The sequence below is a fragment of the Mesoplodon bidens genome (genome assembly GCF_964165515.1).
Source record: "Mesoplodon bidens genome assembly, chromosome: 4".
Classification (NCBI taxonomy): Eukaryota; Metazoa; Chordata; class Mammalia; order Artiodactyla; family Ziphiidae; genus Mesoplodon; species Mesoplodon bidens.
The window spans coordinates 43647461-43662235 of NC_138160.1; the positions used below are offsets into that span (position 1 = coordinate 43647461).

At 40.2% G+C, this 14775-nt stretch overlaps 1 protein-coding gene across 1 annotated transcript in view; it reads right to left on the bottom strand.

Annotated features, from left to right (window-relative positions):
- Positions 1-2927, bottom strand: part of CDC20B (cell division cycle 20B) — a gene marked incomplete at both ends in the record, with an annotated part of 61458 nt that extends 58531 nt beyond the window's left edge. The window contains 2 exons of the mRNA XM_081232395.1: positions 2520-2582; positions 2865-2927. Of these exons, the coding sequence (XP_081088521.1) occupies positions 2520-2582; positions 2865-2927 (126 nt within the window). The remainder of the gene's footprint in view (positions 1-2519; positions 2583-2864) is intronic.
- Positions 2928-14775: the final 11848 nt, after the last annotated feature.

Consider the following 14775-nt stretch of genomic DNA (forward strand, 5'->3'; position numbering starts at 1 on the left):
AACACAAAGGACAAGCCTTCTAAATTTAGTAGGTTTTATTTTTATCAACAGATCAGTGATTTTCTACAGAAAATAACATGTTGAAATTTAACCTTAAAAAAAACAAGATGAAAACAATATTTACATTAAAGGAATACTTAAGCACAAAGATGCTGAAAATGGAATGATACTAGACAACAAAAAGAGGATGAGGTTTGAAAGTAGCAAAATGCATAAGAATCAAATTATAGGTATCTCTTTAACCCATGGTTCTAGAAATGTTTACATTTAAATAAGGTAGGAATTTAATTTTACCCATAACTTATAGTCCAATGCAGTAGAGAATGTGATACATTTCTCACTTCTCATTTAGGGTGTTAATAATTGACCAGACCACCAAAGTCAGCTCCATGAACTTACTGCAAATGTTTATACAACCACAGTGTGTCTGGGACCCAGCACACACCTGACACGGCTCCATGAGTCAAAATGGCCTCCAAGGGAATGAGAAAATATTTTAAATTATATTGTGCGGTCAGTTCTCCCCCTTCACAAACTAAATATCTTGCTCTCTTCCAAACACTGTATGAGTCTGTGATTTTAAAGAAAATGAAGACTCAAGGCAAATCTTCCAAACAATTCAGCCTCATCCCCTAACCCCCCAAATCCCCAATTCTCTTGATATTCAAGTGAAAATGTTTTAGTTGACTGACTCATCTGGAAAGTTACTTCAATTCTCCCTTTAGCTGTACACACACATGGTAATTGAGACCTACTGTAATGTCAAATTAAGAAACTAATCATCCAGAAAGAATTCTAAAGACTTAGTTGAAAATTTGAGGAAACATTTTAGGTTTTCCATTCCAAATTGTCATTATATTCTAAATTTTATATTTAAAATCAATATATAATTTCACAAATACTTTAATACTGTCTACAAGTATTAGAGACTCCAGAATATTACCTGAAATTTTTAAAATAATTAATTGGAGTAGTTTCTTCAGCATTATAAAGCTGTTTGTTGTATTATAACTGAAAAGTAGTAATAAGCATTATGGTAAAGAGTGACCCGGTTCATGGCAAAAAGTACACATACACACAAATATACCCACATATTACTTACAGATTTAATTATACTCTGATGTTCATTGTACATGCAATAAGATAGCAGTTGCAAGTTAGCTGGGGCCATTCACATATTCAACCAGCTAACAAGACACTGCCAACCCATCACACACAGGTAACCAGTGTACTTCGTTAACAAGAAGAATTTATCCAGAAGCAAGTGGCAGGGTAGTCGTGGCTGCTGAATTGACCCAAAGCAGCCAGCTAACAATACACTGCCTACCTGATTCAGGTCACCGCTGCTTTTCATGGCCCATAAAGTCACTGAGGCTAAATTTGTAACATGAAACAGTGGCAGAACTTTCATCTTAATAGTCACATTAAAGAAAACTTACAGGCAAAACCTGTTCCTCCAAAAATACTATAAGAAATAAAACCAATATTTTCTTTAATCTATTCAAAAACTTAAAAAGAAAACTTTCAAAATACTTCCACTTAGGTTTTACAAATTAAAGGCTCAGATACTGCTATACAAGTGAATTAACAAAGTTATACATAACTGTAGCTTTTCCCATTACTTCTATTTACTGACGAAAAGACCAGTTGTCTCTATCAGGTAGTCAAATATCTAGGAGCCATGGTGATACGAAAGGTAGGCAAGACAAATCTTCAGCTTTGTTTGGGAAAAATAAATATTAAAGTATTTAGGGAATTTTAGGAGTCAAATGTCGTTTGTTTTCTCTGGCTACAAAGGCTATTAGTCATTGCATTCTGAAAGTTATGTGTTCAATTTATTGTGTCACCAATTAAATACAGAAAAATTTAAAGAAGGTCTAGAAAAAAATCTATAAAACTAGTGATGCTTTTGAAACTAAAATCTATAAGTAAAGACTGAAGGAATGTATTTAGCCTAGAGAGGAGCAAGGTGAATCATGATAATGATTTACACTGATTACAAGAGAAATTAAAGGCCTTTGGGTTCGGACTTTCAAGGTGAAAAAGTACTACAAGGGATCAACTGTTAAATTACTAACCTAAGGGCCGTAGATTATGCCACTTCTGCTCTTGACCACAAGATAGCACCATTTCAGTTTCTTTGGGGGGCAAGCTTATGAACGCAACAGAGGGGAGTGCAACTAGCAACTGTTAAAATGAAATTATAACAGCCATCTAAAGATGCACTGCCTACTTGACACATCCAAGCTTCATCTTTTGCTGTAGAGGCAAAAACTAGAATGTAACATTCAGATTAAAATGATTACCATTATTTGTCAGTCAGAGATCTTCAGTTTCTTACAAAAATGTTTTAATATATACTCTTTAATATATAGACTGTAGTTAGTGATAGTATGAGGTTTTCTTAATTTTTCATATTTTCAGACCAATTCATACTTCCAGCAAATATCTTTAGCAAGAATTAGTTTGTTCGAGGTCATATTCAAGACAGAGAACTGGAGTAAGCCCTGGACACTCACCTTGGGAGAATCTTGACCTCTCTTCTGTTTCATGTCTCTGGCGAGCACCCGCATGACCTCCTCCTTTGAAAATACAGACAACATATATGAATAGAAACTGTTTAGGAAAATCATAATATTAGGCGTGGAATGTTTCTAGATCCTTACTTAGTCAAACTACATTCACTTTTTTTTTGAAAGAAAACAGGCACCCCCAGAATATAACTAAATTACACAACTCAAAATTAAAATCAGGATTTAGAGTTTTGAACTACCTCTTGGTCCTAAACAGGTATTATAAACGGTGCCTTCGACAAGAAGTCCCTTTAGGGAGTTGGGGCGAGGAAACAAAAGGGCGTTACTCACCCATAGGATCTCTTCTTCGGTCCGGACCCTCCTCCGGGCGGTGCGCTCAAGTTTCCACTCCATCTTTGGAGGAGTTTGCCCTACCTGGCTGGAGAGTAGCCTCTCCTCGACCGCTTTTGGTTTTGCCCCCCAGGTCTAAACCAGTCTTGACGCTTAATCATCAAACCTCTGGAGTCTTGTTCCCCAGGACGATCATATTTCACCCCTAACCTCCCATTTTTCTCCACTCCTCCCACTGCTCCCAGCGAGCTTTCCCCAGGGTACGGTTTAAAAAGCCGGCGGGGCGGCAGCCAGAGCGGGAATCCCCCTCTCCGGCTTCTCATTGGCCGGCGCTGCGGTGACGTCAGAGCCCGGGAGGGATTCCCCCTGCGCGCGCCTGGGTCCTCTCTCTCTTTCTCTCTCCCTCCCTCCCCGCCGGCGGCCGCGCCCCGCAGCCTCCAGCTCTTTGTCCGCGGAGGCGCGCACAGGAGCGCCAAGCTTTGCCGCGAGCAATGGCGGGCCTGCGCCGGGCCAGGAGCGGAGGGCTGGACAGCTGCAGGAGGCAAGGCGGTTGGCGGGTGAAGAAGCGGGTTCTGGGAATTCACGTTCTTTCCATTTTAGAAACAAAAATGTTCTGTAATAACGAGCCCTGCTCCCTTTTCCTCGGCCCCCACTTCTCATTCTCCAACCCCATCATCCTGCCTCTGCCTCTGAGGGATCGGAGGGGTGCATAACTCTCCGGCCTCCTCTCCTTTGACGCTAATCACCCTTTGCTTAAGCTACTGAGTCTAGGCTTGTTCCCTCAACGTGTCATCAGCTCTTCCTCCATCTTCAAACGGACAAGAAAACTTGGCAAGATTTCTATGCTAATGAGAAAGGGGGGGAATCATTGACATAGTTATTCAAGAAATTCTTCTTTGCTCTAACCATTTGGCAGTGGTCAGGTTCTCTCACTTCAGCTTCTGAGCTTTCTCCCCTAACAACGGTTAGTGAAAGTTGATGAAACGGCCAGTGACGGGGAGGACCTGATAGGGAGTGAAGACCCAGCAAGAAAGCTGAGCAGACTGGGGGCTGAGTGATAAAGGAGACGATGATACTGGGGGTTGAGGGAGGGGTTTGGAGGGAAATGACAAGGAGCCAGTTGGGCTGTGCACACCAGAGCTGCCAGGAGAGGAGAGCTGTGCCGTATGGCAGGGGTCGGGGAAACTGTCTGGGAAACCTCTGACAGTCTAGCAGCCTGCTTTTCCCCCCTCATTACCTCCTCCCTCCTCTTCCCCCCCTCCCCCACAACTGACATTGGATTGCTTTCCCTCTAATGCAACATGTGGGTTTGTGCATTTGGGGAGGGAGAAGGGTTAATAGATATCAGATAGTCAAAAGGGTCAGTGATTTTTAAAATCTAAACTCATTTCTCCTGCTTTCCTTCATACTGAAATAAAAATGGCATCAAGGCTAAGATCCAATCTTAGGCCAGTTTTCCATTTACAGTGATAAAGGGTTAGAGGAAATGCTGCACAGGGTAACTTAATCTTCAAATGAGATTTATCAAAATGCTTGCTAGTCAAATAACCTTCGGATTAAAAGATCTCTAAGTTTCACCCACAAGAATTCCACTTTCCTTGCAGTGCATTCAAAGGATACTCATTCCAACTTCCAGTAAATCCTTTCAGCAAACATTGAGGCTAAGTAAAGTGAAATATCGCTGGATGAGAGTCAGAAGTATTGTTGATTTAAAGGATTAGTTTTCAATACCAACTAAAAATAGCAATACATTGAAATAAAATTAAAAACTTCTAATCTTAGTTCTATTTAAAATACCATTTTATGTTCACCCTTTTATAAGAATGGGTACAAACATGGGCGTAATAAAAACCAATTCAATTAATGAGCTTGTAAATTCATGTAAATTGGGATTTCAGATCCCATGTTCCTTACAAGTACTAAAAATAGTGAATTATTCATTTAGAATTCAGTTATCTATAAGTAATACATTCAACAATTCTATTTTAGCCACTAATTCCATGGCATATCACACAGCCTCCAAATGCCTTTTCCCCCCAGTGTAAAGTAGAAAAATATTAGTCAAAATCTTCCTTTTAAAAGTTATGGTGCATTTAAATATTCAGATTGACATTTAACATCAGAATAATGTCAACAGAAAAATCACCATTTGGCAAACACCACATACTGCTCAGTCAGGAACCATGAATGCTAAAATTGGTGTGCATATGATGAGGATGTTTGCCTCCTATAATTAAATACAAAAAGAAAAATTACAGCTTTTCATTGGACAAACCTGGCAGACACCATCTTAACAAAGTAATCGATTAAGGTCACCATTAATGACCCATGGACATCATGTGCTTCTTGATATAATGTACTGGGAAGGGTTCAATATTACCTCTGTGATATTTTTGCCAAAAAAAATTATAACTTGAATAATGAAAATACTAAACAAACCCAAATTGAAGGACATCCACAAAATAATTGGCGTACTCTTCGAAAGGGTCAGTCATGAAGAAAGACTGAGAAACTGCCACAGATCAGAAGAAACTAAGTAGACATGACAACTGAATGCATTATGAGATCCTGGATTGAAACCTAGACCAGAAAAAAAAAAAAAAAGGACATTTGTTGAATAATTGTAGAAATGTGAACAATATCTGTAGATTAGTTGATAGAGTAATAGTAATGCTAATTTCCTGTATATAATCATTTATTATGGTTAAGTGTTAATATTTAGGGAAGCTGGGTGAAGGATACAATGGGATTCTTTGTACCATTTTTGTAACTTTTTCTAAGTCAAGTTAGTTCAAAATGAAAACTTAAAATAAAAAAATTAACATCATGTTTTCATACAAATAGAAAAACTATGGTACACCTGTTTAGGACAAAATAGATATATTCTATAAACATTTTATCTTAATTTGTATCAAATATGTTTTAGGAATAATGGCTAGTTCAAATGTTCAGGTGCCTGTGAGTAATTACCTGTTTTCAAAATGTTTCCTCTTTGAGAGTGGGTTTGGAAAGTCGATTTGTAATAATGAGAAAGGCTGTGAGGACTCCTCGGCAAAGGGCAAAGGCCACTTGGAAAGACTTCGAATAAGAAGGTGAGGGTTGGAGGCTTCCCTGGTGGCGCAGTGGTTGAGAGTCTGCCTGCTGATGCAGGGGACACCGGTTCGTGTCCCGGTCCGCAAAGATCCCGCATGTTGCGGAGCGGCTGGGCCCGTGAGGCCCGCGTACCGCAAAAAAAAAAAAAAAAAAAAAAGATGAGGGGGAAATAGGTAGAGTAGAGGCAGAGAGAAGGGCGAGTGGGAAGAAGATTTTCCTGATTCATCTCTTGCCAGTGCTGTCTGAGCAGGTCCCTACCTATGGGAAGCAAAAGGATAGCCAAGCTTCCCAAATGCAGATTTTTTTCAATTACATGATCACATTTTCATGCTAAATAATAATAATGTTAAATAGCTCAGAAATGTACAACGTACAAAGTAAGCTCCCTCCATCCGCTCTCCCAAGCTACTCCTTGCCCCAGAGCATCGTCAGACCTTTTCCAGTGCATTTACATACGTACACATAGATAATTTGGCGCTGTGAATCTTTCTACATAAATGGGATCTTACTATACTTATCGGTTTTGCAACTTGCTTTTTCTACTTCACTGGTTTCAACTGCTTTCCAGAAATGCAAACCGGAGAGCCCCTCATCCCCAACTCCAACGGTCGGTTGTCGCGTCCCTCGGGCCGCTGCTCCTCCCGCCGGGCTGGAGGCTGGTCCCGCGTCCCGGCCCGACCTCCCCCGGGCGCCCCACCTCCCCTGCGCCAGCCAGCCCGGCTCGCGCCCCCAGCTCCCGCGCGCCAGCCCAACCCTCCCCGCGCGCTCCTTACTGGATAAAAGGGACGGCTGGGGTTCGCTCCAACGGTCCCCGGGGCACGTGCCCTGCCAGGTGGTGGGTGGGAAAAGCGCCCGCTGATGGGGATGTATCCAGCTCCAGCCTGAGTGGGACAGGTGGGGACGCTGGATGAAGGGGGACTTCCCTCACTGCGGAGGAGGGAGGGGAAAGGAAGGGAAGGAGACCATCGTGTCCTGGACTAATAAACTCTCTGAGCGTGACTGGTCCCCAGAATGTATAGCTCAAAATAGCCCTGGGGAAGGAATCAGTGAATCCCTTATAATTCAGACTATCAGTAGGACAATAAAAACGTAACCTGAGAAGGTTTTAGCAACGTAAAAAAGCTTCAGTCAGAAGAGCAGTCAATAAACTACGTCACCTCTGGTTACATGACTTATTATTTTTCAATTATAAGTAGTTTGTGTATACGCATATTGTCCCGTTACTGAATGATTTCTAAGTAAAGAGTCTGTCCTTTAAAATGTCTTTCTCCAATACAAAATAATATATGGTGAGCCAAATAACTTATGATGTATTGCAGTAAAACTCTCACCACAGTCACCAGAAAGTTCAAGAACTGAGCAGAAGTTCAAGATATGAGAATGTCTGGGTAACTTTGTAAGTAATTCAATAATAACTAGAAAATAAAACTTTCTATTTTAGGTTGTTGTCCTGACACTTTCTAATTACCTTCTTACCTTATGAAGTACTTCTAAAGTTTTCAATAAGTAGATTTAGAAAGCATTAGAGATTAGGTTAATTGTACTAAATGTATATATTAATTTAGAGATAATTGCATATTGTAATATAATTTTTTCCCGTCCGAGAACATGGGATGACTTTTCTTTTGTGCAGATCTCATTTTGTCTCTCAATAAATGTGCCCTCACTTTGTTCAAAAAAATAAAATAAAATAAAATAAAATGTCTTCTCCATCCATACCCCAATTAATGAAGATGGGAAGTAAAGTCTGCCCAGCTGAAAGCACAAAAATCATATCACTTCACCTCCAACCACTTCAAGCATTTTCCCCTTCTCTTTTTCTCTGTGGTATAGCTCTTGCATAGGGTACTAAGTTACCTCCCCAAGATTTTAAGGAATGTAAGGAAACTATCAAACTGAAATGAGTACATATCTGTATAAAACAACTGATGAAGTCGGGCTTATGAACATGGTACCCTCCTCAAAACAGGGCTCATAAATGCTCTAGACCTGATAATCCTTTTTTCTAGATATCCTACCAGCACTTCAAATACAACATAATCCAAAACAGAATTGGGAATCATTCCCTATTCCCATTCTCCCCAAACCACCTATTCCTCTGCATGCACCTTGTTCCCAGGACCACTTATCTTCCTTGTACAGCAAAGTCAAAGCCAGGCTTAACTCTCTCTTTCCCATGTGCCCAAATCAAAGACAGTCGTTTTCACCTCTGTAGTATGGATTACATCTGTTCTCTTCTTGAATAATTACAAGAACCTAACTGATAATTCAACCTCCAGTCTATTCTCCTCTAGTCCATTCATTTAACATGTTTATTTGCACCCAGCAAGTGCCATGCACTAGGCAAAGTAGTGGAGATCCAGTGACAAAACTATAGAAGGCAATAAGCACTATCTTGCGCTGATCATATTTCTCCCCTGCTCTAAATCCGTGAAAGGATCTTTCTTACACATAGAATTAAGTTCTAAACTTTCTAGCTCATGTACAAGTCCTCTATTATTTTAACATCTCTCTACCTTTCTTGCATCATCTCTCACAATCCCACCAGCATCTCCGGCCCCCCACAATGTAGGTAATGCCCAGCACTCTCCTGCCTTCTGGCCGTTGCTAAGGCTGCCTCACCTTTGGGTTCTTTTTCCCTATCTTCTCCTGGCAATCTTACCCATGAAATTCCAGTTACCATTTCCATAAAGCCTTCTCAGATCTTCCTATTTGGAATTTTTTTCTCTTCCTTAAGTTCCCATAGCATATCTTTTGTACTGTTTGTCTACTTAGTTCCAGCTTTTGTGTGTGTGTGTGTGTGTGTGTGTGTGTGTGTTCTCCACTATGTTGTAACTCCAAGAATACAAGGATCTTGTCTTTTTCATATTTGTGTCCTCTTCAGAGAATGGCTAACTGTCTTGTATATAGTAAGCTTTGTACATCATTGTACAATACAATAAATGTTTGTTGAATTGATTTGTAGATGAGATTAGTACCTTTCCTAAATCATGGAACTAGGATTATAGAGTCACAAAAGAAAACCTTAATATGGCTATGCTTAAAATGTAATAAGCTCAATTTTAAGAAATTGTGAGTTAAAAGGTGTAGTGGAAAGCAAAGGTGCTTCAGTAAGGTAGACCTGGGTCTTCCTAGGTCTGCCACTTGCTAATTGTGTGACAGGTATTGAAAATGATATTTTGCCCCTTTAAGTCTCAGGTTCCTCATCTGCAAAATGTGATAATTATTTTCTACTGTACATATTTATGATGAAATTAAGATAACTCATAGAAAGCCCCCAAAATAATAATTTTTTCTTTTGAGATAAGGTAATGGTACTTAGATGTCTAACTTTAAAAAGTATTTGGATAAAAGACACAGACCTACTTGAGAATGACTTGAGGATATGGGGAGGGGGAAGGGTAAGCTGTGACAAAGCGAGAGAGAGGCATGGACATATATACACTACCAAACGTAAGGTAGATAGCTAGTGGGAAGCAGCCGCATAGCACAGGGAGATCAGCTCGGTGCTTTGTGACCCACTGGAGGGGAGGGATACGGAGGGTGGGCGGGAGGGAGACGCAAGAGGGAAGGGATATGGGAACAGATGTATATGTATAACTGATTCACTTTGTTATAAAGCAGAAACTAATACACCATTGTGAAGCAATTATACTCCAATAAAGTTGTAAAAAAAAAGTATTTGGATAATAAATATGTCTCTATAAAGCACTTGTCCAGAGAACACTATCCTTGGGCCCAGATCCTACACATAGTAGATGCTTGACACATAGTAGGTGGTCAATAAATTTGAGTGAATAAATTCTAAACTTCCAACCTCATTGTCTAAATAGAAATATGCTAAATCAAGAGCAATCCATATGGCTTCTCTAGTTTGATGATTATGTCACTAGAATACACATTTATTTACTTATTTGTTTGTTTTTTACTTTTTTTGGCTGCACTGGGTCTTCGCTGCTTCATGCGGACTTTCTCTAGGTGCAGCAGGAGAGGCCTACTCTTCGTTGCAGTGCATGTGCTTCTCATTGAGGTGGCTTCTCTTGTTAACGGAGCATGGGCTCCAGGGCACACGGGCTTCAGTAGTTGTGGCACGTGGCCTCAGTAGTTGTGGTGCTTGGGCTCTAGAGCACAGCCCCACTAGTTGTGGTGCATGGGCTTAGTTGCTCCATGGCATGTAGGATATTCCTGGACCAGGGATCGAACCCCTGTCCCCTGCATTGGCAGGCAGAGAGAATATACATTTAAATGTGCTCCAATTCTGTGCTCACCAAGCAAACTTCTGATTTAAGACTTAAGTGTAAGTCTGGGAAGAGGTTCCCCTGACAGGGAAGTGCCCCTACTCTAGACAGTTACACAGCTACAATTGGAAATGAATTGAATTATGGTTTATCCACCGGATTTGAGCTTGGTTAATGTAAATCAGTATCCCATAAGTGCTATGAATTGAGAATAGTTCTGGAGAAGTAGAATAGAACTGGAGTGGTGAAATGAACAGCAGACTTCTACTCCACGCCAGATACTCTTGCTCTGCCATTAACTTGCAGTGTGGTTTTGGCCAAGTTACTCCTCTCCCAAAAGTCAGATTACTTATAAAATGAGGAGCTCTAATATTCTTTCCACCTCTGTATCATACAGTTCACAAATTACCAACTGAAGTTGGTACTATCAACTTAGTAGTTCTCTGCCTTAAGTCACAGCTAGTCATCCTTTCACCATATCTGACCATGCAACACGAATGCCCACTGGAACAGTTCCCACTAACACAGAAGAAGTTAGTTTCCTCAAGTTTAGCATGAGAAGCAGAGTGTCATTAAGGAACAATTAGCCCTAAAGCCAGGGCTTCTTTTTACAAAGCCAGAAGGTAAAGAGTTGGAGAGGCAGTTCAGATAAATCCATGCAAAAAGTTCGCTAATTAAAAAATTCATACTTGTCCCTTCTTTCCTATTTTATGATTGCTTGCTCTTATACCTTCATTTTTCCAAGTTTTCTAGGAAGCATTAACACATTAAAGTTTGTATCTAAACTTAGATACAAACTTTGGGGTCTGGGATTTGATTAGATACAAACTTTGGGGTCTGGGATTTGATTTTATCCCATTGACAATCTAATAAGTTAGCCTATTACTGTTTCATGTATGCTGACAGAAGACACAAGACTCCTGGGTCAGAGACAAAGGATTTTATTGCTCACAACACAGCAAGCAACATGAGTACCATGTTTACATCAGTTCACCTTGCCCCCAAACCCCACAGGGATTGCATGAAGGACCCAAATAGGTGCCTTCCCCCACAGTCGGTTGTATTAGAGAGGACTGCATTAGATTGGGGAATCCACTGCTTTTGCAGTAAGCAGAAGAAAGCCTGCTCTTTGCCCCAGATGGAGAGGTTACCCCATCCCTCAAGATTGCCTGTTGCAAATCACTTCTGAGAAATGGTTTAGATAGAGTCACCAGACCTTGCAACCCATCCTTAGCATATTCAGCAAGACATTCAGGAACATGAGAGACCCATGCGGGAGTGTCTTCCAAGACAAATGTTAGGTTTTCTGCTCCTAATCAATTTTATTTTTATTTATTTATTTTTTCTAACCATTTTAAATTGATGTATCTTTAATTTACAATGTTGTGTTAGCATCAGGTGTATAGCAAAGTGATTCAGTTATACATATATATATATATTTTTCCAGATTCTTTTCCATTATAGGTTATTACAAGACATTGAATATAGTTCCCTGTGCTACAGAGCGGGTCCTTGTTGTTTATCTATTTTATATATAGTAGTGTGTATATGTTAGTCCCAAACTCCTAATTTATCTCCCCTACCCCACTATCCCTTCTGGTAACCATAAGTTTGTTTTCTATGACTGTGAATCTATTTCTGTTTTGTAAATAAGTTCATTTATATCATTTTTAGATTCCACATATAAGTGATATCATATATTTGTCTTTCTCTGTCTGACTTACTTGACTTAATATGATAATCTCTAGGTCCATCCATGGTGCTGCAAATGGCATTATTTCATTCTTTTTTATGGCTGAGTAATATTCCATTGTGTATATGTACCACATCTTCTTTATCCATTCATCTGTCAATGGGCACTCAGGTTGCTTCCATGTCTTGGCTATTGTAAATAGTTCTCCTATGAACATTGGGGCACATGTAGCTTTTTGAATTAGAGTTTTCTCCAGATATATACTCAGGAGTGGAATTGCAGAATCATATGATAACTCTAGTTTTAAGGTTTTTAAGGAACTTCCATACTGTTCCCCATAGTGGCTGCACCAATTTACATTCCCACCAACATTGCAGGAGGGTTCCTTTTTCTCCACATGCTCTCCAGCATTTATTATTTGTAGACTTTTTAATAATGGCCATTCTGACTGGTATGAGGTGATACCTCATTGTAGTTTTGATTTGCATTTCTCTAATAATTAGAGATGTTAAGCATCTTTTCATGTGCTTGTTGGTTTCTTTGGAGAAATGTCTATTTAGGTCTCCTGCCCATTTTTTGATTGGGTTGTTTGTTTTTTCGATATTAAGCTACATGAGCTATTTGTGTATTTTGGAAATTAATCCCTTGTTGGTAGCATTGTTTGCAAATATTTTCTCCCATTCCATAAGTTGTCTTTTCCTTTTGTTTATGGTTTCCTTTGCTGTGCAAAGCTTTTCAGTTTATTTAGGTCCCATTTGTTTATTTTTGGTTTTCTTTCCATTACTCTAGGAGGTGGATCCAAAAAATATTGCTGCAATTTATGTCAAAGAGTATTCTGCCTATGTAGTCCTCTAGGAGTTTTATAGTATCCAGTCTACATTTAGGTCTTCACAATTTTTTTTATTGCTTTATTGTCACATGTTTTATTTTGGGCATTATTCTTTTTTATTTTTACCTTTTGGCTCCCTTCACTCATTTCTCCTACCCCCAATTTTATTTTTATTGAATTTTATTATCTTTTTTAAACTCGGAGTGAGACAAAATATGTGCCTTCTTGTCCTTCTGTTCCTTTGTAGCATAGAGTTATGAAAACACCAGACTTTGGAGCCAGACTGCCTGGGTTTAGAATCCTAGCTTTTTCATTTATTGCTGTGTGAACTTGGCCAAGTCACCTAACACTCCCCTCCAGAGTCTCAGCTTCTTCATCTGAGAAGTAGAACAAATAATGGTAAGATGATATGGCTGACACTATTGCTTAAAATAGATTTTAGGATTGTTTCTGTATTTCTAAATTCTTAAAACTATTCTCCTCTGCTAGCTATATAGGTGGGAACTGACTATATCATGGTATATTGAATTAGACTTGCTATAATTAGGTATTTGGGTGTTGTTGTGGTAAAAGGAGAGGGATACTTAGAGAATATTCTCTGAAACCAAGGAGGAAACATCATCCCACCAATGTACTCACTGGGGGAATGGCTCTGTAACTGTGTAGAGTCCTACAAATAGCCTGTGTGTCTTGAGGCTTTACAGCACAAATCTGGACTATGGGCTGAAGCAAGTAAGTGTAAATGTCAAAGTTCATACAGGTGTACTTATAGCAACTCAGCTGCAGTTTTCTTCTATCTTGACTCAAATACCTTCACTCTTTTTTAGTGGACAATCCTATGAGTGTCGACAAATTCATAGAGTCCTGTAACCGCCCTCACAATCAAGATGTAGAACAGCCCCATCACTTCCAACAATTCCTCAGTGCCCCTTTTATAGTCATTTCCTCATCCCATCTTCAGCTTCTGGCAACCACGGGTCTATTTTCTCTTCCTATAGTTTTGTCTATTGCAGAATGTCACATAAATGGAATCATATGGTCTGTAGCCTTTTGAGTCTGGCTTCTTTCACTTAGCATAATGCATTTGTGATACACCCACCATGTTATTTGCATCAGTGGGTCATTCTTTCGTGTTGTTGAGTCCATTGTGTGGATTTAGCACAGTTTGTCTATTCATTCACCAGATGAAGAACATCTGGATTGATTTGGGTTGTTTCCAGTTTTTTGAGATTGGCTCTTACCTTTTACAAACTTTTCCTCAATTTCTTTTTCATTTGACCTTTACAGCAACATGTGAAGTAGATATTATTACTATTTCCCATGGGTCTCTCACATTCCTGCATGTCTTGTTGAATATGCTAAGGATGGGATGCAGGGTCTGGAATACTCTTTATCTAAACCATTTCTCAGAATTGATTTGCAACAAGCAATCTTGAGGGATGGGGTAACCTCTCCATCTGAGACAAAGAGCAAGCTTCCTTCGGCTTACTGTAAAATCAGTAGATTTCCCAACTTATGCATTCTTCTCTAATGCAACCTACTGTGGGGGAAGGCATCTATTTGGACCCTTTACATCATCCCTGTGGGATCTGAGGGCAAGGTGAATTGAGGTAAACACGATGCTGAGGAGACCTTCAAGATGGCGGAGGAGTAAGACGTGGAGATCACCTTCCTCCCCACAAATACATCAGAAATACATCTACATGTGGAACAACTCCTACAGAACACGTACTGAACGCTGGCAGAAGACCTCAGACTTCCCAAAAGGCAAGAAACTCCCCACGTACCTGGGTAGGGCAAAAGAAAAAAGAATAAACAGAGACAAAAGGATAGGGACGGGACCTGCACCAGTGGGAGGGAGCCGTGAAGGAGGAAAGGTTTCCTCACACTAGGAAGCCCCTTCGCGGGCGGAGACTGCGGGTGGCAGAGGTGGGGAGCTTCGGAGCCGCGGAGGAGAGCGCAGCCACAGGGGTGCAGAGGGCAAAGCGGAGAGATTCCCGCACAGAGGATCGGTGCCGACCGGCACTCACCAGCCTGAGAGGCTTGTCTGCTCACCTG